This window comes from Acomys russatus, chromosome 8 (genome assembly GCF_903995435.1).
Source record: "Acomys russatus chromosome 8, mAcoRus1.1, whole genome shotgun sequence".
Taxonomy (NCBI): domain Eukaryota; kingdom Metazoa; phylum Chordata; class Mammalia; order Rodentia; family Muridae; genus Acomys; species Acomys russatus.
This window is the reverse complement of record NC_067144.1, coordinates 4,077,036-4,102,247: the sequence shown is the minus strand read 5'-3', so window position 1 is coordinate 4,102,247 and position 25,212 is coordinate 4,077,036. Positions and strand designations below refer to the sequence as shown.

General features: G+C 46.8%; 2 protein-coding genes across 3 annotated transcripts in view; one reads left to right on the top strand and one right to left on the bottom strand.

Annotated features, from left to right (window-relative positions):
* Positions 1-147: 147 nt before the first annotated feature.
* Positions 148-22,878, bottom strand: Ufd1 (ubiquitin recognition factor in ER associated degradation 1). Of its 2 annotated transcripts, none has more exons than XM_051150685.1 (12): positions 22,718-22,878; positions 19,612-19,744; positions 19,214-19,246; positions 16,088-16,209; positions 13,713-13,843; positions 11,503-11,575; positions 7,806-7,874; positions 7,070-7,135; positions 6,632-6,679; positions 5,890-5,978; positions 5,319-5,400; positions 148-266 (listed from the first exon to the last, which is right to left on the bottom strand). In XM_051150685.1, exons 1-12 carry the CDS (start codon positions 22,718-22,720, stop codon positions 192-194), a joined length of 924 nt encoding a protein of 307 aa, XP_051006642.1. In that variant the 5' UTR covers positions 22,721-22,878; the 3' UTR covers positions 148-191. The 2 variants fall into 2 exon arrangements, with proteins under 2 accessions (XP_051006642.1, XP_051006643.1); XM_051150686.1 differs by having other exon boundaries at positions 19,638-19,744; positions 22,718-22,771.
* Positions 22,879-23,359: 481 nt separating this feature from the next.
* The window catches only part of Cdc45 (cell division cycle 45), a 31,016-nt gene continuing 29,163 nt past the window's right edge, over positions 23,360-25,212 (top strand). Inside the window, exons 1-3 of the mRNA XM_051150684.1 lie at positions 23,360-23,630; positions 23,778-23,837; positions 24,456-24,548. Coding sequence (XP_051006641.1) covers positions 23,580-23,630; positions 23,778-23,837; positions 24,456-24,548 — 204 coding nt within the window. The 5' untranslated portion in view covers positions 23,360-23,579. The remainder of the gene's footprint in view (positions 23,631-23,777; positions 23,838-24,455; positions 24,549-25,212) is intronic.

Genomic DNA, 25,212 nt, shown 5'->3' with positions numbered 1-25,212 from the left:
TGCCTTCTCCCCAAGTCAAGCACATAACCTCCAAGTTCTGCTGTTTTGCATCCAGGACAAGCTTGATAGTTCTTAGGTAACTCTAAACAAACCATAAATAACAGAGCATTCTCTGAGCTTCTCAGAGCCAGTAACTAAGCCAGAGTGTTGCAATCGCATCTTTTATTTTCCAGTCAGCCAACAGTTTGGACCTAGGGCTTTCTTCCCTTCTTACGCAGCGACTGTCCCTCTCCAGAGAAAGCGACGAATCTTCCCCCAGCTTCTTCCTAGGTGTGAAAACAGGAATATTATTTTCAGAAACACCTCAAAGTTTCCCTACTTTCGTTATTTACAATAAAAAAAATGCCTCCTGAGGGGTTGAAAAGATGGCTCAGTGGTTAAAAGTATGTGCTGTGTGCTTTCCTAAGACCCAGGGTCAGTCCCCAGCATCCATGCAGGGCAGCTCACAGTTGCCTGTACCTCCAACTCCAAGGGATTTGACTCCCTCTTCTGAGCTCCCAGGGCACCTGCACACACAGGGCATATATCCACACAATCACACACACAAAAATAAGCATCAAATCTCTCTGTAAGCTATGGCATTGAGAAACCCACCACAAATCACAGCGGAGTCTACCCCTGCTTCTTGATTGACCTACACTTAATGAGCAGGTCATGGCTTGACAAGCCATGTTCGGCTGAAGTTGGCATTAAGTGGAAAAGGCATTTCGTACCTCTCCCTTCCAAACAGCAAGGTTTGTTTCTTCAACTCTGCAAAAACAGCAGGTCCCCCACCTTCACACACACCCAACCCCCACAGATGCTTTTAACTGCTCTAGATCTGAGGCATTGCCTCTTGGTCTCCTGCGGCAGAGGAACCTGCAGTTTCCACAGCACATCTTCACACCTGCTGTAGCGCAGAGGAAACAATGTCTATGTGATGACAACCATGCACATGAGGAGCGCACGTGAGCCACAGAACGCAGCCCTCTGCCACACAGCCTCCTGTTTGTTCTGACTTCTCTCTCCTCCACCCATCTGATCACAGCAAGACTCAACCACTCAACCAACCTCATCTGTTTGAAGGACGTGCATACCAAGCTGGCCTTGCCATTTTCTTACTCCATAGCCCAGACTGGCCTTGAACTTTTGATCTGCCTCAGCCTCCTAAGTGCTAGAATTACAGATGTGAACCACTGGCTCCAGCTATTACCACCTCTTTTATTCAGTGAGGTATACCCCAAAGTACATTCCCCAGAAAGGCTTCTCAAAGATGTCTTTTGTGAGGCCCTACATATCAAAAGATGCTTCAATTCTGAATATGGTGCCTCAATGGTAGGTCAGCTAGTGGACGAGTCTGGAGAGCTGCCATGTCAATCACTATATACTTGGTGGCTCAGAAAGCACATTAATGTGTAAGCACTCTGGAGATGAGAAGCTGAGACCCGTCTATGCCCACGCCTAGCCTTTCCTTTACGTGGTCACATTTCCATTTCCTAGGGAAACTAGAAAACAGGTCAGATTGGATTAGGGCTCTGTTTTCCTTTAATTATACCTGTAAAAGGCCCTTTGTCCAAACAGTCACACTGTGAGGACAACCCAGACATTTTGAGGACAAAGTTCAACCTAGAAAGAGTTGGTATTGAACTTGAGGCTGGAAATTTTCCCTCTTAGAATTTTTGTCTTGCTTTGTTGAAAGAGTCCTTTAAAGTAGTACAGGCCGGCTTAAAACTCACAATCCTGCTGTAGCCTCCTGAGCACTAGAATTTCAACTGTGCTACCATGCTTGGCTTCCTGTGAAAATGTTTTTAAATCAAATGTGTTCTTTGTCAAGTTTATATATGTATATAACACATACAGATTGCTCCCGCCCCCACCTCCTATCTCCCTCCTTCCTGCCCATCTCTACAACCCCTCTTCCCTACTAATCTTTTTTTTTTAAATATTTATTTATTTATTTATTATGTATACAGAGTTCTGCCTGCATGTAACCCACAGGCCAGAAGAGGGCACCAGACCTCATTAGAGATGGTTGTGCGCCATCATGTGGGTGCTGGGAATTGAACTAAGGATCTTTGGAAGACCAGCCAGTGCTCTAAACCAATAAGCCATCTCTATAGCCCCACTACAAATCTTTCTATTCTTGTTGATTTGTTCTGTTTTGTGACTACTGGACTTAACCACATGTCTACGTGAACACAGATTCTACCGGGACCTGGTGGGCTCAGGAGTTGGCTGTACAAACTGAACACAATGACGCTCTCTTCTCAGAATCTATCAATACTTAATAGTTCAGCTATAAGGGGAGGGTCCATTAGCCCTCCACCCACGTCCTTTCAGAACTTTTTTTAAAAAGGGTTGTTTTGTTCTGATTTTTTGACTCACTGGTATGTTTTGCCTTTGTAAGTGTATATATCCTGAGTGTGTGCCTGGTGCCTATAGAGAAGAAGGTGTCCGTCAGGTCCTCTGTAACTAGAGTTAGGGGTGGTTGTGAGGTACCATGTGGGTACTGGGACTAAACCTGGTCCTGTGCAAGAGCAACACATGATCTTAACCACTGAGCCATCTTTCCAGCCTCCTTTTCAGATTTTTGGAGATACTACTCCACTACCCAGCTTCCTGTGTGCATCCACAGGTGATGCCCCTAACCTACTCCACTACCCAGCTTCCTGTGTGCATCCACAGGTGATGCCCCTAACCTACTCCACTACCCAGCTTCCTGTGTGCATCCAAAGACGATGCCCCTAACCCTACTCCACTACCCAGCTTCCTGTGTACATCCACAGGTGATGCCTCTAACCTGTAGTAAGACCTCTGACAGCTCTCTAGGTCTTGCCCTGCTTCAATCTACAACAATGTTCATTAAATGTTTGAACTCAGTAGTCTTCTGTTTAGAGAAATTACTTCCACAACTTCTTTCCCTTTCTCTCATTCATGCTTTGTTGTTGTTGTTTTTTGTTTTTCAAGACAAGGTTTCTCTGTGTAGCCCTGGCTGTCCTGGAACTCACTCTGTAGATGAGGTTGGTCTCAAACTCAGACAGCCTGCCTCTGCCCCTGCCTCCTGAGTGCTGGGATTAAAGGCGTGCACTGTCACCTGGCTGTAATGAAGTCTTTCTATGTTGCCAGGCTGCTTTTGAATTCCTACTGTTTCAGTCTTCTGAGTTCTAGAGCTACAGGCACATACTACCCATGCCTGGCTTTTCACAATCTGCATCATTCCGAGAGATTCTTTCATTTCAGTTTGGCTCAGTGCTAAGGATGGACATGAGGCCATGCTGACCAAGTACTCTAGCACTGAGCTGTACTCCTAGCTCAGACTGACAAGTTTTATCTTTACTGGAAGGGAACATTCTTTGGAACCCCTGCTGTTTAACAGTATACTTAGGTCTTTTTTCTTGGGCTTATTAGAGCAAGCTGTGATCTTCAACAGCAATAAGCAAGCCTGGCTGCCACTGTCTGAGGTCGAACAGCAGCATATTAGTAGCAAAGACTCCAACAGAGAAGATGCAACCACTCAGTCCTTTATTATCTGGTGTGATAAACAGTCCTAGGCTAGTGACCTTCCGTGAGACCTTTCTCCTGGGGTTGGCGATCATAACTCCAATACAGTGTGAGAAAGGTGCTGTGGTTCTAAATGCGTTATAATAGGCATTCTACCTTACCCCTTATTTCCAAATGTGCCTTTTGAGAGCTCTGGGTCTACAACAAATTGCCTCTTGGCTTTCCCCAGGCCCAGCTTAGAATGTAGCTGTCCATGGCCAATTAAAATCAGGTACCACGTGTCCTTCTGCCAGCTTTGCTGAAGTTGCCTCCTCTTCCAACTTTATTATCCCATTACCTTTCACCAAAACTCTGATGGCTTTCAGGATAGACTAAAGCTATGACTTCAATCCCATATACTTTAGAGGCCTAATGGCATCCATCCCCTGAGCCTGGGAAACCTACAACACTGTGTCAGCCTGAGGGTCTTTAAAGGCCACAGAGGTTGCAGGTTGGCCTGGGATATGCAGAGAGCACCCTACCTAATCTTTGTCTCCGGCTACCCCAAATACTAGAGGGGAAAGAGTTCAGTAGCCAAGAGTATCTGGCAATGGTTTAGCAGCTCATTTTATACAGGCTCAAGGAACAGCTGATCTCAGCCCTACTGAGTCCCCGTAAGGGAGAGTTTCCTTTTCTGTGAAGCTGCGTCTCCTTTAGCAGAGCCTGGCTGTGAGCTCCTGGATCCTCTTCCCAATTGCCCAGATTACAGATGTGTACCCCGTCCAGGTAAGGGTGCTCCTTGGAGAAGGAACCAGCAACGCCTAGGGTCTAATACAGATATCCTAGATGTACCTGTCACATTTGGGTGGCTGCATTCCAGACACAGCTGCTGTGTAGCATGCAATTGCAGCAGGGTGAGCCTCTTATAACTAAAGCCTAACACCTTAAATTCCCATGTGGTAATGCCTCCTGCTTCTAAAGCAGCCACCTTCACCGCCACCCCCATGCCCAATTACAGGAACATGCTGGTCATAGAGGCTTGCTGTCCTGATGTCCTTGTGAAGGTCACTTTCTGAATAGGGCGACACTGACACTATGTGTGAGGTGGTCAGGGGCCCTGGCTCTGCACCCATGCATCTATACAAACAGAATCACAGCATCAAGCTCACAGGTATATCCCAGCAATGAGATGTTACTTAAGAAGCACACAGAGGGTACGTGGCACCTGACCAGGGCTCCGTGATCCAGTACCAAGCTAGTCATCATTGTTAGGCCATGCCAGAGATGTAGCAGAGGCCTGACCCTCCATGACTGTATTCATGCTAACTCTCGATGTCTTGATGATTGTGGTCAATTTGGTTTCTTGTGAGAACATGCACCTACACCCCAGCATCATGTTCAACCACAGAGTCAGCTGGGCCTGTTCACAGTTCTTATCTCTGAGAATTCTTAGGCCGACTGTCCCCAGCTTACAGCCAGACCACTTGCTCAGGAGTTGTCGTACAGAAATGGTAAGCTCTAGCTACAAGTTAGAGAGAGCTAGAGATAAGCAAGGGTGTAGTTCAGCATGTGTGAGGCCCTGGGTTCAACTTCCCATCCTTAAACAAACAGTAAGCAAACTGAAGATGAGGTCCACCTGGGGCCCCAGAATTTTTCATGGCAGAAGCTGGAGTCAGTTCTTGACGCCTGCATTGCCAGGCCTTAGCCAGGAGACCAATGGTTCTACAGAGTAATCAAGCCATTAATAACAGCAAGGCCACAAGAAGGGGGCTAAATGTGACAGAAGCACCCTATTTTGAATAGTAGAAACATGAGTCATCACTAGTAAGTGACGTCTATAACCAACGAAATAAACTTACCTCTTCAACCTTTTTGACCAATGGACGTGAATTTCTGATGAAAGTGATTTTACCAAGCTTAAATTCATAATTAGGAATCCCTCTGTGAAGATGACAAGGAGAAAGGTTAGTTCCATGGTAGACTAAGATTCCCTCTGACAATCAAGAGGAAGGTAGGGAGAGACAGCAAGTGCCTTCTTGGAAACTCTTTGGTATGCACTGCTCTGCCTTCTCTGTACCGTGTAGGAGGGAACCACAAAGTAAAAACACTTGCTGTGGATTGGGGACTGCAGGCAATGGGCTAGCCTCAGACTTCTCTCAAAGAGCTCCATTAGAACCCGTGTGTGTTCTCTCTGGCCACACACACAGCTAATACACCCCTATCCCTGACCCGGTATCCAACAGAAGAGGGTCTCTTATGACTCCCTGGACCAACCCCATCATGCTCTACCATTGTCAGAGGGCAAGCAAGGGTTTGAGTCTACTCAATAGCTGCTGGTCTGTCTCCAACACTGGAATGAGGCGCTCCTCTGTCAAGACCTTCCTTGCAAAATGGCAAACACTCAACGGGGACAGATTCAAAGAGACCTACCTTTTAATGTCTCCAGGCTTGATTGGGGAGGGACTGGGCTCGACCCCTTTCTTCTTTCCATCCAGTCTATTCCCAGATCCAGAGAAGGCCTAGACAAGGAAGTCAAGATGGTGCATGCTAAACCTCAAGAGTGAGCAATTATGTGCTCAGAGACCCCAGAAGAGATGGGAGTGGGTGGCGTTGCCAGATCCTTTGAGTGCTGCCAGCCCCTCAAGGGATATAGGAAGCCCCAAAGAGCTGTATCACACAGGCAGCAGCAGTGATGGTTGACCCTGTCACCAGGACCCTCCTTCCCACATGTCTAGCATACCTTCTCCACTGCTTCCCCACCTTAGCACCTGCACATGAACCACTTCCGCCGGTTTACCTGGGAGCTTACTTTCAAATAGTGCAGGCAAATAAAAGCAGGATGTGTTTTGATAGGCAAAGCAAATGTGCTAACAATGGAGAGCCTAAGGCTTTGTGTATCTATTATACTAATTTGACTTTTTGGTAGATATCACCCCAACACACACCTATCTATCATAAATTTTGAAAGGAACAAGAGAAGTTGGAAGCCTTTCAGGGTTGTCAAGGTCCCAGGAGTAAACACATTATTAAAAGGTCTGGTGACTGAGCAAGTGCCTGGTTTGTCTGCTCATATGGATACCCAGAACTCACATCCTGCTAATGTTCACAAAGCATCACTGAGAACAGTTCCTAGCATTGGGATGCAGAGACACACACAGTGCCTGGTACTCACACGGAAGCCCACCTCTCCAGCATAGCCACTGTGGTCAGCTTCTCCCTCCTAACAGGAAGACAAAAAGAAAAAACAGGGGTGAGCTTCTCAGAACAGGTGGTCAGCCTTCCTTAGAGCTGCCCCAGTCTCCATCAGCCAGGACACTCTGTATTCCCAGAAGGCAAGCCTGAAAAGCAGCAAGGACATGGCCTAGCCAGCCAGCTCACCAAGTGCAAAAGCTTGCCACCAAGCCTGAGTTCAATCCTTGGTATCCACGGGTGGAAGGAGAACCAGCTCCCAAAATGTGTCCTTTGACCTCCACACACACATGCATGACACTCATACTTCCACCCCCACCCCAGCCAACATATTTAAATGTAATTAAAACAAATAAAAGAAGCCTGGGTACAAAAAAAGCACAAGCATGCCTATCTCAGGAGGAACAAGAAAACCACTTACTATTGACTCCTCATGCTGCACTGGTCTTTCTGGTTCTTTGTAGCCCAAGGGAGCATCAAAATCCACCTGTGTTTTGAAGATAAAAGGTAAAAAAAATTCTGAGACAGGGCCGCACTTAAGTAATTCAGACAGCAGTAGCTTGAGCGTTCTAAGAAACAGCACCGAACGTGCACTCTGCCCAGCTTCCCCACTGGCAGTACTTTATGTGGCTCAGCATCACTACAAGGGCATCAACACTACAGACACACTGCTGTTATTGGGAGCTGTGTGTGTGTGATTAGTCAAATATAACCATATCACCATGCAGGCACACATACCCCTACCTGGGGGAAGGTACTAACAGCACTACGATGACCTCATATTCCTGGCAACCATTAATCTGTCTTCCATTTCTAAAGTCTGACACCTTAGGGTGTCATGCAAATGAAAGGAGACAGTGCAACCTTTATTTATTCATTCACTCATGCATTCATTCACTTCTTTATTGACAACCAGGAGTCTTGTCAATAATTTGTTCCCACTAAGCTCCTAATATTCAGACATTCACTTTTTGGCAGGCCTGAGGTGACTACGGATCCAGCCACTGTACATACGGTCAACTGCCATTCCCATTGCCCAGGAAGGACTAAGAGGTGAATGGCCTCCTCATATTCTGACAGCATTTTCCTCCTCTTTGCCTTGTGTGTGACACCCTCCTGGGGTCCTGACCTCACTTAAGGTGGAAAAAGTCACTTACATTCATGTCACATTCAATAATGGATACGGCCTTGTCAGGTTTGGTCTCCATCACCCGCAGCTCATAGATCTGCAGAAAGAACAGAAAGATGTATAGTTTTGAGGCAGCAGGGAAGGTTGGCAACATCTCTGCTGCTATGGCTCTCTGCCTGGCTTCTGGAGACATGAGCTTCACACAATCACCACGCCTTCCAGCACTGACAATGCTGCTGTGGAGTGGGAGCAAAAGGCACTGTCCCCACATGTGGGTCCAATTCCACAAGCTAGTTAGCATCGGACTGCAAAGACGATGCCTAGATATTCACACCTAGGGATTCATTCTAAGAGAAGAATTAGCCGCGTGTCTAAAGAGACACTTAGCTTACACTGAAGGTGTAAGAATGCTCACAAAAAAAAGAACGTTCACACCAATAATGCTAAGTCTCTCCTGCCTATCAGTAGATAAATGAATTATATTGCTTACATTTTAAAAAACAAAGAATGGAAGAAAAGAAGTGAAATTGGGCCGAGGTTAGAGCTCAGCTGTTTCACACACTAACACCTGTGTGTATGGATATGCATCTGCAGCCGTGTCCGTGTGGAGGTCACAGTACACCCCTCAGGACTTGGGTCTCTCCTCCTACCTGTGGGCTTGAGGGGTCAAACTCAGATCACCAGGCTCAGGGACCAGCATCTTTACCTATACCTTGCCTGCCCTGCAGCTTGGCTGCAAAACATTTGTACAATATATTCAAGGCCCTAGGTTCACTCACCAGCACTTCAAAAGCAAATGAATAAAATTAAATAATAGGGGCTTAAGAAATGGCTCACTGAGTAAGGCACTGGCTAATGACCTGAGTTTGGATCCACAGAACCCACATAAAGGCTGGATACAGTGACACACATCTGTAATTTTCAACGTTCCCATACCAGAACACATAGAAGTACACAGGCCAGCTAGTGTGGCCTGGGCAGCCGTGAACGGGACCCTGTATCAACAAGGTTAAAGTCAGGGACCAATTCCCACTAACATGTGAGCTTGTCCTCTGACCTACACACATGCATAAACGCACACACAAACAATAACAAAATAAACAGCAAGAAATAAAGACAAGAAAACAAAAAAAATTTTTTTAAAGTAAGCATTTAAATCTCATTTCAAATCTATGTATGTGCTATATAACACACTGGTTCTTATTGTGTAAAATCTTTATCGTTATTTTGAATGTCACAATTAATAAAGAATTATCACCTTATTATGAACAGTACTGGGAAGCAGCTTATAGATTACAGCTTACTTAAAAAGCCTAAAATAATCTGACAAAGGTAAAGATAAGGACATTTATTAAGTTCATACCCTCAAAAGAAAGCACATTCTGAAACCAATAGAACCACAAAGTAAGAACTGTCGGTATTAGCCGACTTGAACACTCAAGATACAGGGGAACCACCAGGGACGCAGCTGGATTCCTACACTACACCATGTAAGGAACTGCAACCATGTGAGGAACTGGCTGACCAGGTTTCTGTGACAGTTGTGGGGACCTTGTCTCAGGGAAGGCCAAGCCATGCCAGGCTGGGGTCACTACTGAGCCCTGCAGGTCAGTCCCGGCACAGCTCCACAACTATCAGTTTGTGAGAAGCACCCACACTGGCATGCTCCATGCCCATGCTGGGACAATCTGTGATGGCAAGACCTGTATTTCCATCAACACACTCTGGATAACAGGGAAGGGATGCCTTCTTGAGTGTTGTGGGATCAGCTGTCATTTCATCTAACTAAACTGTCTTGAACAAGCAGAGAATCATGCAAAAACATAAGCAGTATTCAGACTCAACAGACTGAAGTTCGTCATGACACAGCTAAGGGCAGATCAACATAAGATAATGTATTCTCCCATGAGAAGAAGCCCCTCGAGGTAGCTAGATTCTACTTTAAGGTGACCAACAGCATTCTGCCCCACAGCAGGGTGTGCGCTTCAAAAAGCTGTCTACTTTTAAGAGAGGGTATTACAAGGACAGGGACACAGGCTTGGTTTTGGCTCCTCCCAGCAGGGCAAAGGGCTTGGTTTGTGGGGAGGGTAGTAGGAATTTTTCAGTCCAGACCAACCTTGAACCCACAACCCTGCTGCCTCAGTCTCTTAGACGGTTAGACTGCTATCATGTACCACCACACTCAGCCAGCAAAGGCTTTTTGAAAACAGATTTAAAAAAAAAAAAAAAGATTTCTATCATACGTTTATTACTGTTTTTGCCTGCACATATGTATGTATTTGCACCAGATGCATGCTTGGTCCCACAAAGGCCAGAAGAGGGTGTCAGTTTCCCTGGAATCAGAGTCATAGGCAGTTGTAAACCTCTCTCTGGGTGCTGGGAACTGAACTGGGTACTCTGCAAAAGCAATAAGTGCTCTTAATCACTGAGCCATTTCTCCAGCCCATTAACAGATATTTTTAAAAGCAGAGATATAACAAGTATAAAAGTGTTAAACTTACTTGCCTATAAATGTAATCAGTCCTTAACAGATTCTGAATGTATGTTACTGTTTTTATTGCTTTGACAAAATGCCTGACAAAAACAATTAAGGAAGGCTTATTTTGGCTCACAGTTCAAGCAGGAGCTCAAGGCAGTTAGTCACATTGGATCCGCAGTCAGAAATGAATGCTGGTGCTCAACTTGCCTTATTTTTATTCAGTCTAGGACTCCAGCCCATAGACCGATACCACCTATAATTACAACAGGTCTTATCATTTCATTCTTATCTACAAAATCCTCCCTTTGTGGGTATGCTCAAAGTTTTGATGCCATGGTGTTTCTAAATCCCATCAAGTAGCAGTCAAAATTAACCACCATGGAGGGCTAAGGAGATGGCTAATGATTACCTTATTTATAAATATGAACATATATATATATATATACACATACATGTATACATATATACACACATATATCTTTAAAAAACTGTCAACACTTGAGTAAATTAGGGCTCTAAATGTGAACCCAAGACATCTTTTAAAAAATGAAAGAGTAACTTGGGAGGCAGAGGCAAATGGATCTCTGTGAGTTTGAGGGCAGCCCGGTCTACAGAGAGAATTCCAGGACAGCCAGGGCTATTACACAGAGAAACTCTGTCATGAAAAACCAAAAACAAACAAACAAAAAACCAAACAAAAACAAAGAAAAAAGAAAAGAAAAGAACCCTCATTCAATACCATAATAGACAGTGACTATGGCTCTTCTTTGTAGATTCATTCTCTGGTGAAGGGAGTGGGCCGTCTAACAAAACCTTGAACTCACAGCTTTCGTACTCCCTAGATGGTAAGATTACTAGTAATGCACCACCAGACTCAGGCAGCAAAGGCATTCCTAACAAAGGAAGGGAGGGAGGGAGAAAATCTGTTTCTACCTGAAGACTCTGAATGTCTTGCCTGCATGCATGTATGTGCACCACAGGCTTGCTGGAAGCTCAAGACCAGAAGTTACCAGACTCAAGAGGCCCCACCCTGAGAGGAGCTGCCAGCAAACTGTACAGGAACCGATGCAGCTTCCTTAAGTTACAGGCCGGCTCACCCATGCTCCTGTAATTCACCCCAATAAACTCTTTAGATCACCCTTAATATTTAGATGAATCTTTTATCTGGTCTGTCGTTTCCTCTCTCTGGCGTACATGGACAGAGCAACAGACCATTCTTTAGGGTAAGGCAGCCAAGCTCACCTACCTTCTCATTGTAGTTGATAGCAATCACATCTCCAGTGGTCAGACAGGCAAAGTTTCTCAATGCATTTTCTAATCTGCAGGCATGCTGTCAAGGCAACATGACAAAGTGCACATCTTCAACTGGAAACAAGTGTCTGTGGGAGGTTGCTGTGGCTTTTGGCCTCAGGTAGACAGTACCACAGGGTACTAACAATACACAGCGTTAACACAATGGATTACTACTCCCTGGGACTCTAACAGAGCACTCTTCCATTGAACAGATGGACGATTTGACCTCAGATGAGCAGAACTGGCTCCTACAATTACTCTGGCAGGCCCTGGCGAATGGTGCTGTGCCAGCGCCCGACTTCTCTGCTCTACACTGTCTTTGTTCCTTTTCTCATCCCTGTAACCAAATACTCAACAAGAAGCAGCTTCAGGAAGAATTATTTGGGCTCTATTTGCCCTCAAAACAATTCACCCTGAAGGGAGAGGGCGCACAAGCAGGAAAGGCCCGCAGCTGTGGAGGTGGGGTCCACTCACATCTGGGTGATCAGGAAGCAGAGAAAAGGGAATGACAGTACTCAGGGGTTCTCTCCCTTGCCCTTTTTATTCAGGCTGGGACCCAGGCCACATGATGGGGCTCCCCACATTTAACTGGGTCCTCCCTCCTCAGTTAAACCTTTTTTAAAAAAAATACTCACAAATGATCCTACAAATGGTAAGTCTACCATGTGATTCTAAGCAGTCAAGCTGGAAATAAAAACTAACCATTACATATACTAAAGCTCCCTTCTCCCTACCAGCCACAGCCAGGAATAGCAGCTAACCATGATAACAAAGAGGAGAAGGCCCCAAGGATCAGATGGCTCAGCTGTTAAGAGTAGGTACAGCTCTTGAAGAAGGCCCAAGACTGGTTCCCAGCACCTACACCGGACAGCTTACAGTCAGCTAGAACTACAGCTCCAGGGCATCTGACACCCTCTTCTGGCCTCCTAAGGCACTTAGACTCACATGCGCACACCCACACTCATACACATAATTAAAAATAAATAAAATAGGGGCTAAAGAGATGGCTCGGTGGGCAAGAGTGTCTTTCAGAAGACCAGAGTTTGGTTCATTCATTCACATTAGATGGCTCACACCCACCCATCACCCAAGCTCCAGGGAATCTAAGGCCCTTTCCTGGCCCTTGCGTACCTGCACGCATACGCACATACTCCAGCCCCAAAAGCAATCTCAGTAGCCTACATTACACTATGGGAAAACACAGAGATCCTAAAAGGTTAGGGTGAAGACAAGGCAGCAGACATCTGTAGGTTATTCTAAAAGCAAATTAGGTAGCTCTTCCCACAGATGTCCCCAGACTGCAGGACAGCACCTCTACCACTGCCTGCACTGTGGAGATGAGTAGGCCTTTGTCTAAGACTCAGCCAGCAGGGGCTTACTAAGGCCATCCTGTCTAGGACCTGTTCAGCACATGAGTCTGCAGAGGCCCACAGGCAGCCAGGATTTGACCCTTGGCACAACAGCCTGTTTCTGACAGTGAGTGGAGAAAGGTAACTGGTAGTAAGTAAAAGCAGTTTCCATCTGTGTGTCTGTTTTTACATGTTCTACTTGTCCAAGTTGCTCTTTGAGATTTTTGTTCTATTTTTTCCTTAGACAAAGTCTTGCTCTGCACATATGACACAAAACATGTCCCTTTACCCACACTGGTCACATTTATAAATACACACACCCAGCTTAAGCTGAAAAGCAAACATAAAAAAAAATCTTCAGACCAAAAAACATAAAACTTTTGCTCCCTGCTTGCTAAGAGAGAAAATGTACTCAGCCAATCTTTGTCATCTTAAAGCAAGTGCTCCTACATCTGAGCAAAGTGGCCTTGATTGTCTAGCTCATGCTGAACCAGGGCCACGTGCACCTGCACAGATGGCTGGAGGTGCCACGGTGCCTGTCCACGGGATATACTGTGCACCTTGATCTTTGTGCTATGTAGCCACAAAACTTAAAGGCGGCTCTGCTTCGGAGTCTACGAAGGGGCTCTAAGTGACCAGAGAAGGCCAGAGAGCACCTGACGTGCTTGGTCGGGACCAAGAGGATAGATAACACTAGCCGAACGCTGTTCCGATCAATCACAGCTTCAGTCAGAAACAAATGTATGGCTCCCATACTGTTCAGTGAGGGCCAGGAACCCCTCCTTTACAGAAAACTCTTATGTTAGAAGGATACACTGCTTTAGGGTTGGTGATATCCAGGAAGTCCGGGCTCTGAGGCTGGAACTTAGAGTAGGTAGCCACTTGAAGGTTGACACTTTCCACCTGAACCAGGCCCCCTTCTTCCAACAGCAAATTCTGCATCATCTGAAAAGAAGAATATGCATGGCCTCCTGAAAATGAAGACGCCTCCATGGCTAACATCTGCCCGTTAGTACACTGAGCAGGTCCAAGTCTTACTTGGGTGGAAGAAAAGCCCAGGATAAAGACTTGGAAGAAGCAACTGAATTGTGACACAATGCCACGGAAGAAAGCCAAGTGAGGGGCACACATGGAAAGCAGATGGAGGAAGGGGCCCTTTTTGAAAATAAGTTGGATATATAGACACATGAGTAAAAAGAACTGCAGAGTGAATTTCCATTGGCCTTCCCTAACCCTCAACAGTAATCAAGACATGGTCTATCCCCTTTTATGTTTAGGGGCCCCAATGCTAGCACCTCCCATGCTAGGTTACACTGAAGCAAGTAAGTTTTAGAATGCAAATCTTTTTGAGAACATTCGAGAGGAAGAAGCAGGGACAGAGAGCAGTGGTGTGAGTAAGGAGGTGCTCATCTGAAGTATAGGGCATGCTGAGGACAGGGTGAGACCAGAGGCTCCAGCACACTGTGCTAAAAGGCTGAGATGAGAGAAATAGAGAGCAGCCACTCCTCCAAATGCCACAGGCAGCCATAACAGGCTAGTAAGGCTTTGGCAAGTGGGGGTTCTATGACCCTAAGTGCAAGTGTCCCAAGGGTCAGAGCCAGCCTGCTGCAGGTCATTGCAGTATAAAGTAGGAAGAAAGTAATTGTGGCATGAAGCTCTGGAGCACACAGAACAAGAGGTCAATTGTAAACCTGAGAAAAGCCTACAGCTTCCCCAGACAGAAGCAGGACACAGCCACAGAGAGCACAAAGCAGGAAAAAGGAGATAGGATCAAGTCCTGGGGGTAAGACTTTTGAAACAACTTGAGAACAACAAAGAAACAAGAAGACCTGAGATCTCGCTTTCTACCTGATCATTACTGGGCACTTTGGTGCAGGCAGCATGGCAGGCCCCAGCCTGGTGGTACCCTAAAGCTAGCATGCAAACTCGTAATAAGCATGGTTCAACAGATAAGGTTCCAGTAGCTAGGAGACAGGTTAGCATTTGTTGCAGCCTGGTTCTCTCTGAAACTTGGCAGCTCAGGTAGGATAAAGCCTACTGATCAGCCAAGTGAAATCCCCTGTGCACATACCCCCTTGTCACCTGAGATAAAAGCTGGGCGATAGCAGGCAAATGCCTGCCCATGTCATGAACTGAAAGGCCAGTCCTAAGTGCCATGTGGCATCTCGGAGAAAGGAATTTAGATATCTTCCTGAGCTAACGTTGTCAAACAATTTGGACAAGTAGCCAAAGTACAAGTCTATGGTTTGAAGGGAGACTCTTGAGAGCACAGTGTTGTCACTACCTCCCATTGCATCTCAAATTCAGGCCCAGACTCCACACACCAGGACACAGCCTTGTGCAGGGGCAGACACAAGGACGGTGTAACAGAAAAGCAGTGCCACAGTAAGTCTGGGCAAGGAGACAGCCAGCATAGAAAAGGCCTGGCAGCAGTAGCTGCAAGTCCAAGCAGGCCTCCTGTTGGGGAGAGCGTGGCCAATCATCAAGCACCCTGGGGCCCAACTGGAAAACGGTGCCAAGGACAAGAAAGAAATGATTTTAGAATCTGAATCACATGTAACTGGGGAAATGAAAATGTGTTGATCACTGTGGTAAAGCAAGCAGGTGGGGACTGAGCTCCAGAACATTGTTCTGGTGGCAGTGGGGCCTCCAAGTATAGCAGACAAGCGCTCTGCGTCCCCAGCCCCACCCACAGCCTGCCCAGGGCCTCGGAGGCCACCGTACACCATTCAAGCATGAAGAACAGCATACATGCTGCCCTGTGAAGGCTTCCCAAAGCTGAGCTCGTCAGCGGGGCAAAGGCTAGAACAGAGGAATAGAAGGGAAGAAAGGGAGTTGTGCAGTCTCCACAACCACCTTGCAGAATGCCTGCCTCCTCCCCCAAAGCCTAAGTAGCTCTGCCAGCCCCTCTGGGGTACCCTGCTCCAGGGAAAGGTCTGCAGCTGCTCATGCCCTTGGTGAGGCACCCTGATTTGCAAGGGCAGCAGCCTTCAGCTTCACCCGTGTGCACACAGTTAAGCATGAGGTTTTAAGCACAGTACAGCACACTGCTGAAGATGTCCTCCTCTTACTAGGCTATTTTACTTGAAGAAAGGACTCTCAGGCATGCACATACATGCAAAGGGAGTGTCTGTACTTATGAGGTCCCCAAGGGACAGACTGTCTACAGATCTTAGCAGCCCAACTCACCCAGTGGGGGAGGTAACAGATGCCTTCATCAGCAACAAACTCCAGCACACCACAGTGTGTCATGCGGTCTGAATTCTTATTGGTCAATTTAAACAGCATAGGATAGGTGATGTTGAGCCGGCCTAAGAACAAAGAGGCTGTAAGACACAAGCAGGTACCCTACCCACCACCAGTTCCCCTAAACTTCAGTGCCTGTTCCCACGTCCCTGTACTGGTCCAGTCAGAGGGGTATCACTATCTGCAAGAACACACCATGTGGCCCTAGACCAGCTTGGTGACTTACTCTTGTAGCACCAGCATAAACATGATTTCCTGAAATCATGATTCTTAAAAAGTAAGGGGTTGGAGAGATGCCTCAGTGGTTAAGAGCAATGCTTGCTCTTCCAAAGGACCTGGGTTCAATTCCCAGCACTCACATGGCAGCTCACAACTGTCTGTAACTCTGAGATCTGACACCAATGCACATAAATTAAAAATTAAATATTAAAAATGTAGCATGTTCCATGTATTCAAAATAACCTAAGTACCAACCACGTGCCATCCAAAAATCTGTTCCTTTAAAGGTTTTTATTTAGATAGGTGAGACTGTAAACTGGCATGCACTGGTAGGAATTTACTGTAGGCACCCCAGGGAAGGAAAGGTGGAAATGGAGAAAGCCCAGGAACTAGGCTTCCCAGCCCCTGAGGACACAGGCCTACAAGTCAGCTGCCACACACAATCCAGGAATGGGGGACAGTGAAGCAAAGGAGTGGAGGGAAGGAACTCAGCCGGTTCAAGAAAGACCTGCCATGAGGCAAGATGGCTGGGGTGAGAGCGAGTCAGGGAGAGAGGGGCTAGGAAAATGCACAGAACAGAACCGAGGATCTAGGCCCGGTGGGCAGCCCCAGCTCAGCAAGGTCACAGCAAGGTACATGGCACGTCTCCAAGTTCCAGTGGTCTATGGGCTAAGGGCTGCACAGAGGGCAGGAGCCAGCACACAGGACTGGTGGAATACGGACTCACAAGGCACTGGGCAGAGAAAGGAGGGCGATGGGCGAAGGGTCTGGGAGGGTGTCAGTGGTGTGTGCCATGTCCTGGGCAATTGCTTAATCTTTACAGTATAATCAAGAAGGTAGTATTATTTCCCCCCTTTTAAATTGTAGGAGAAATTGAGGCACTTGTTAAAGTAGCACGCCCCAAACACACTGCTCAGGAGTGGTGATGCTGGGATGCTGAAGTGAGGAACTCTGCCACTGAAGTAGACTGCAGCTTGTCAGGCTAAGGACACACACCAGACTTACTCCTAGCCTGAATGGCCTCTAACTCAGAGGCCTGCCCTGCCTCCCCAGTGTTGGGATTAAAGTTATATGCCACCACAGTTGGCAAGAAAAGTCCACTTAGCATTGGGAGGTAAAAAAGACTCCTGGCGCTTCTCTCTCTCTCTCTCTCTCTGAAGTAAATCAGGGAAGGGCTTGGGTGGGAAGCTCCAAAGCAGCTTGGAAAACTGTCTCACCACAGAGGCGACCTTGCCACCACAAGAGTGACAGGGACAAGTAGCTCAGGACCAAAGAGCTAGGCTACCACTACAACCCTTCCAGCCGTGACCCATAGATGACCTTGCGTGCCCCAGACCAGGCTCAGACAAAGATCCGAGAATGCTGCGGCTAAGGGAAATCTAACATCCCTCGCCCACTGACTGATGGAGAGCCTGACATCGAGCTCCCCAGTCCTCTGCACACTTACTTCCTCTAGCCAGAGCAGTAAGGCAGGTTTCACAAATCAGGACTCCCTTGGTCTTCCTTGGTTACGAAAGGGTTTCTTCCACCACTTAAGAAGTCTCAACAGCTGAGCATGGCAGCACACACCCGTAACCCCAGATGCTCAGAAAGTCAAGGTAGGAAGATTTTAAGTTCAAAGCTAGCCTAGTTAACTTGGATGAGACCCAGTCTCAAAGAAGAAAACCCTTTTAAAGGGCTGAAGGTATAACTCAGTGAACGAGCACTTGACTAGTATGCTTGAATCCTCAGTACAGCGAAAGCGAACACACATAAGAAAGGTCTCAATGTTGATCTAAGCTGGTCCAAATCTCACTGGTCCAAATCCAGGATCTTCCTGGATATTGTGCTAAGGGACTCACCTGGCTCCATGGTCAGCTCAGCCCCAAAACAAGACCAAGGACCCATCCTTGTAATGACAGCATATTATGAACCCCATGGCTCTATCCTACCTGCTGCCTAAGAGGAAGCTTCCACTTGACAAGATCCCAGCTAGAGCTGGCTCATAGGTCACCTTCCCACTTGTACCTACAACCAGAAGGGCTTGCTATGTTCCCAATTATCACCACAGCTCCAATGATGATGGTTGTCCCTGGTTAATGGAAGTACCGAGATGCAGAGAAGCTAAGCCAGTAGGTGTGCAGGGCAGAGTAAAAGGCCCACACACAGCAACAGAGCACCTGTTCTCTGCCAGTCACCATTACATCCCATAACCAGTCTCCACAGGGTGAATTAAAAATGGAAACATCTTCAAGTTTGAAAAGCAAAGAGTGTATCCATCAGGGATGGCCATAATCCAAGGAGGCATGTGGCTGTTCTTACAGGTGGCCCTATCTAGTCTGGGATGAGAAAGAGACAGCTCAACCTCTGATTTCCTTAGGATGCAATGTCACCATGGAAGTGAAAAATTCAGGCCTGCAGCTCAGAGAGCTATCTGGAAAGGAGGTGAAGATCTGCTTCACATGGTCCTTTTGTAAAGCAATCATTTCTTCCTTTAGGGGATAACCTAGTGAGCTCACCCAACAGTCTGAACTGCTTAAGCACTAGGCAAAGTACTGCTGCTCTGTAGCTAGATACGTTCTTGAGACAAGCCAGGCAACGGGGGAAGGGGCTGGGGGGGAGGAAAGAGAAAGGAACACCCTTCCCCGAACAGTGCTATAGAGCCCAGGGAGTGGAAAGCACAGCCACACCTTGCCTCACCTAAGGTACTTGTGGCCTTGGCCCTTCTAGGCCACCATACCCTCCAAAGAGAATTCTAACCACATTCTGACAAATGTTACCCGGATCTGAGCACAAGTTAAGAGCCTATGCTCATTTCTGGCATCCATACTTATATTACCCAAATTGTTGAGGCATTTAGAAAGTACTTACTGAGTTGATCGAGGGCTGAGGGTGGCATAATTACTGTGAAAAGAATATTTCAGGAATATTAAGTAAGTAAAAATAAAAGGAAACAAAGGCAAGATGCTTTCTGATGCATCTTTTAAAAGCTTTAAACAGTGGTTTGGGGCTAGCCAGAATTTCATAATGACTTTTCATATGAATCTTACTTGGAGTTATTTACTTCTGTGCTCTGAATGGCACTCAGTCATCAAAAGTATTCAGCCTTCCCCCGCCCCCACTCCCACCACCCATGCCCCAGGGCGAGGGATGTTTCCACTATAATGCTGGTATCTGGTGCCCACATGCAAAATAAGAGCTACGGAAGGACAAGGCTTATAGAGCTGAGGGTGGGAAAGGTTACTATTCAAAATAAAACAAGCACATACTCTTCCCTCCTTTCTCCACATCTGACCTGTCATTAGGCCCTGCTAGCATGGACACGGAGAAGCAGCGGTACTGCGTGGAGAAGCGGTTCTGGAAGACCCGGGGGATCGGGTGGTCAAACATGTTGAAAGAGAACTAGAAGGAAGAAAGAAATGGCATTATCGTTAAAACAAAGACACTTCAAAAAAAAAAAAAAAAAAATCAGGTCTGCCTATGTTCTCCAGGATGGTCATAAAGTCCTGAGCTCAAATGATCTTGACTTAGCCTCCTACATAACTCAGACAAGTGTATGACACTGAATTTAGCCCTAAGTTTTATTTCTTTAGGCCACACATCAAACATGTCAAGTCATCAGTACTTATAATTGTGGTCAAAGAATATAGTAAACTAAAATCCTCTTGTTTGTTTTGGGTTTTGTTTTTTGTTTTTTAAGACAGGGCTTCCCTTGTAGTCCTGGCTGTCCTGGACTCACTTTGTAGACCAGGCTGACCTCGAACTCACAATGATCCGCCTGTCTCTGCCTCCCAAGTGCTGGGATTAAAGGAGTGCACCACCACACCCAGCATGGTTATTTAAGATTTTAGTTTATGCCAGGCGTGGTGACACAGTCTTTAATCACAGCACTTGGGAGGCAGAGGCAGGAGGATCACTGTGAGTTTGAGGCCAGCCTGGTCTACAAAGTGAGTCCAGGACAGCCAAGGCTAACACAGAGAAACCATGTCTCGAGTAAACAACAACAAACAAGCAAACGAATCTTAATTAACTAGAATGTTCTGACTTCCTAGGCAGCACAGTGAAGCTCTAATCCTTTTTGTCTCCCCCAGAATCATCCCTCAGGCCCAGTTTCCACCATCTGTAGACAGTGCAGCTTAACAAAAACATAAAATCTAGTCTTGCCAGGCCTCCCTTCCCATCTTTCTGCTACTATTCCCTACTCTCAAGGTGAAGGCTGGACCTTACACATACCTCATAAAGACTCATTCATGACCACCCACCATCTCCTGACCTAACCTGTTCCTGTCTGGACTTATAACTCCACCTGGGGCCCTTCCTCCGCCATCATAACTTAGAATATCACCTCTTTTAATAAGTGCCTACTATTTGTGTGGTTCTGATCTGGGCTTTCGGAAACATCACTTTAGTAATGTTTGGGTACTAAGAAGGCAGCTACCTAGCACGGTGTGGTGGAGCACACCTGTAATCCCAGCACACGGGGAGGCAGAGGCAGGCAGATCTGTTTCTCTGTGAGTATAAGGTCAGCCTGGTCTACAAAGCGAGTCCAGGTCAGCCAAACTTACACAGAGAAACCCTGTTTTGGGGGTTGGGGGAGGCAGCTAGCACATCTGCCCTAGAAAGACAAGGAAGATAGGGCCTGGAGAGATGGCTCAGTGGTTCAGAGCACTGACTGCTCTTCTAGATGTCCTGGGTTCAATTCCCAGCACCCACATGATAGCTCACAACTACCTGTAACTCTAAGATCTTACACCCTCACACAAACAAACATGCAGGCTAAACACCAATATACATTTAAAAAAAAATTTTTTTTTTAAAGACAAGGAAGATGACAATAAAACACATATGTGTGGGAGTTTAAAGACAAGAGGCAGGTCTGGGGACAGAGAATACCTGAGGATGGATGTTAAACACGTGTTCAGGAGGAGATTCTCCTTAAAGATCTACATGTCATGAGAGTCAACTGGGCGACAAATACAAAAAGGCATTCCAGGTGGTGGAGAAGCAGATGCCGTGTATGAGCTGCTTCACCTGGCCTCAGTTACAGCCCTTTTCCTTCTCCAGCAGCTTCCCTGGCTTGGCCAGGGGTCAGCCTTAGGACTTCTCAGATGCTCACCGCACAGAACAGACATGCACACTGTGGGTGAGTATTTTCTCACACCAGCCAGCCAAGTGAAGGCACAAGGGACACACTCAAGGTAATCTGCACAGATGTACACCCAAGCACACAGGCTCGCATACCCTCTGCACCTCTATTCCCAAGCTCATGCATGCACAACACACACACACACTAATAAATCTTAAAAGATGGTTCTTCAGTTACTAACACAGAAGTCTTCAATCTTCTATTTTTTTTTTTTTTTTTTTTCCTTTAAGCACCAGAACTGTTCTGACTCAGCTTTGGGTGCATAACCCACACCCCCCTTTTAAGTGATGGGGTGTGCAGGGTGCATGCTCATCAAAGCTCCTTCCCCTATGTCATCTATCTAAGTACTGTTTCTCTCTGAAATATAAATAACATACCAAAAGTATGCAACGCCCCTAACAATAACCCTCCGACTCATTCACCGACCATCAGCTCCTCCTGGCGTCCATGTTTTACTTTCTTTTAAAGCTTTGATGACTAACCCATCAGGTAGTCAGTGCTGGTTACACAAACGAACTTAGAAATGTGGCTTGGCAGTGCCACTCGGGATAAAAATCCAATCACCACGTCTTGTTTTTAACAAATAAGTGGAATGTAGTCGACACTCTATACAGTAGTAATGAAACATCACTGACGGGCTTGACTTCAAAGCTCAGTACCTCACTTTCTTGAGTACTGCCTTTCTAAGTTTTAGTTCCCTCGGTTAGGAAATAAATAAGGTGCGCTGATGGGGCGGGGGGCGGGGGGCGGGGGGGAATTCCTAAATATTACCTAGGGGCGTTATGGCAACGTGAATACAACTTGACATATGCCCTAAGACATGATATCTACCGCATAGGTGGTCAGGGAACTTAGGCAGAGCTTAATGTCCTTCGGATTTTCCTCTCCCGCGCCACTTCCAAAGAACTATCCAGTTAACTCTTGAGATAGTTCATGGAAACCTGTCGAGTAGTTAGGAAAACTACGGACACGAAGCAGTAGGTTCCTTTCTACTCTCAGGGGCTGCAGTCCCGCCGAGAAAGCATCCGAGTCATGACTCGGACAAGCTAAGAGGAAGAGTGGCAGCTCGTAACTATGGATCCCGCTCGGGACAGAAGCGCTCGGGACTGTGGAGCGGCCCCGACACAGGCCCGGTGACTCGGCACCTCCGCCGCCAGGTCCAGGCCCTCCCCGCCGAGCGCCAGGGGCAGCTCTGGCCCCACCCGGTTCCAGATCCCCGGCCAGCTCACCATGACTGACAGCGCTTGGTTGACGCCGCTTCTCTTCCTGAATCTTACAATAGAAACGCAGAGCTCCCTCTTCACAGCTGAGGCCACCGGTCTGAAACCCAGAAACCGCGAGAAGCTCGCCGGAAGTGACGGAAGGAAGACCACAGGGAGGGTACCGGGGCCTGGCGTCGGCAGCAGAAAAACAAAAAGTCATGGAGAGGACTGAGGTTTGAAAATTATACACAGCAGACATTAAAACATTTGATAACTTATTTCACAAGATAGCTATTGTTTACAATGTGTAGCTAATATTCTCTTCTGAACAAACTTGGTAGAACCCATTCTCGTTGCTGACTACAATACCCAGAATGCAGCTAGAGCTTCCGGCCTTGGCTTCCGTCATCATGGATTCGGGCGGAAGTAAGCTATAGCTCAAACTTCTGACTGGACCAACGGTGCGTTGAAAACGTAATTGCCACCTTAAAACGATATGTAACAGAATTTACTTTATGTCTAAGAGTATATTTTTCCTGAGTATTCCAGAGTAAGAGAGTAGACATTTCTTCCCAAAGTAAAGATGTCCGCCTAGGGTAAGGGATTTTGGGTAACTGGAAGTTAGTGTCAACACGAACAACAAGTTCACAGCCTATCTCAGGATGACGCTTCTTTGGGGGTTGGAGGGGGCGGTCGGATCTGTTCCAGCTGCGAATAGCAGAGCATCATTGGCTGTCCCCAGTAGGACCCAATCAGAAAGAAGGAAAAGCTAAGAACCATTGGTTGTTGGCGTGGACCAATCGGAAGAGCCAGGATTTGGCGGGAGTCTTGACCACCCGGGGGCTCTCGGTGTCTCCGCGCCAGCTCTGGGTGTGCGGCCGCTGTGGCTATGTTCGTGACCGACTTCCGCAAGGAGTTCTACGAGCTGGTCCACAACCAGGTGACTCCCGTTCCACCATCCCGGTCCAAACCTTATCTGAAGGGAGGGCGGAGGGCGAGTGTCCGGGAACGGGTTAGGAGGACAGGGTGTTTGCACAGAGGTGTGGGTCTCTGTGCTCAACCCATCTGTGTGCATTTTCCTCTTCAGAGGGTCCTTCTCTTTGTGGCCTCGGATGTTGATGCCTTGTGCGCTTGCAAGATCCTTCAGGTGAGCTTTGACTACCTTAGGAAGATAGGGCAGAGGCGAGAGGTGACAACAGAGTTAGCTGGTTTTAGCAAGAGGTGGGGCTCAGAGGGGGAGGGACCAGCGGGGTCAGGCGGGAGGTGAGGGGGCCCGGGTGTAAACAATCAGACAAATAAGCAGTATTTTTTTTTTTTTTTTTTACCATGACCCAAGTGAAAAATGGTTTCACTTCTGAAGTCTTTGAACCTGTAAATGACCTCTCGAAGGAATTTGAGAGAGGGGTATGATACCTGGGAGTGTCACCATAGTGAGTGCTGGAGACACAGGCTTGACTGTAGTGTGGTTTTTACAATGAGCAGTGGTCAGGAATCTTTTTCAGAATCCCTGTAATTTGAAATTAAGAAAGAAATTTCCTTAGTGTTTTCCTTTGGCAAAATTGGGCAGATTCGGCAGAACTGAACACCAAACGCTCACATCCTTGCCGCCTGGCTTCTCATACTTAGTGATGTTTTACCAAACAGCACACTGCGTAGATCTTTGCCCCTGACTTAGCTGATTTGTTTGTTTGCTTCTGGTGATTCTAGGGGAGTTAGCTTACATGAGGGGCTTCTGACCATGTGCTTGCTCTCGCTCTCTCTCCAGGCCCTGTTTCAGTGTGACCACGTACAGTACACGCTGGTTCCAGTTTCTGGGTGGCAAGAACTTGAAACTGCGTTTCTTGAACATAAAGAGCAGGTATAAAAAACAATAAATAAATAAAGAGCAGGTATGAGCTAAGGAATTTTAGAATAATTAATCTGCCTCATTAAGTTGCAGTTTCTTTTGTTTTTGTTTATTTATTTATTTATTTATTTTTATTTTATGTATGAGCGCTCTATTTGCACGTATATCTGCATACCACAAGAGGGCATCAGATTCCAGTGTAGATGGTTGGGAGTCACCATGTGGTTGCTGGGAATTGAATTCAGGATCCTTGGAAAAGCAGACAATGTTCTTAATCCCCTGAGCCAGCTCTCCAGCCCCTTTCTTTTGTTGTTCAAGACAAGGTTTCTCTGTGTAGCTTTGGCTGTCCTGGAACTCACTCTGTAGACCAGGCTGGCCTCGAACTCCAAGATCCACCTGCCTGTTTCCAAAGCCCTGGGATTAAAGGTGTGCGCCACCACCGCCCAGTTCAGTTGCTCAGTTGTGGTTTCTTAATACTTAGCATTCTTCCTAGTTCTGAAGTAGGATCAGCGTGTCTTTGAAGTGTCAGTTTTATTACGCCTCAGGTTAGGCTGGCAGAATCAACATTTGCCAAAGAGTTGCCAATTTGAGGCACGTCTGAGACCGGCCGGGGCTACATAACAAGATCTTGTCTCAAAAAAGGTTTAAAAAAGGCGGATGTGGACAGCACCTACTC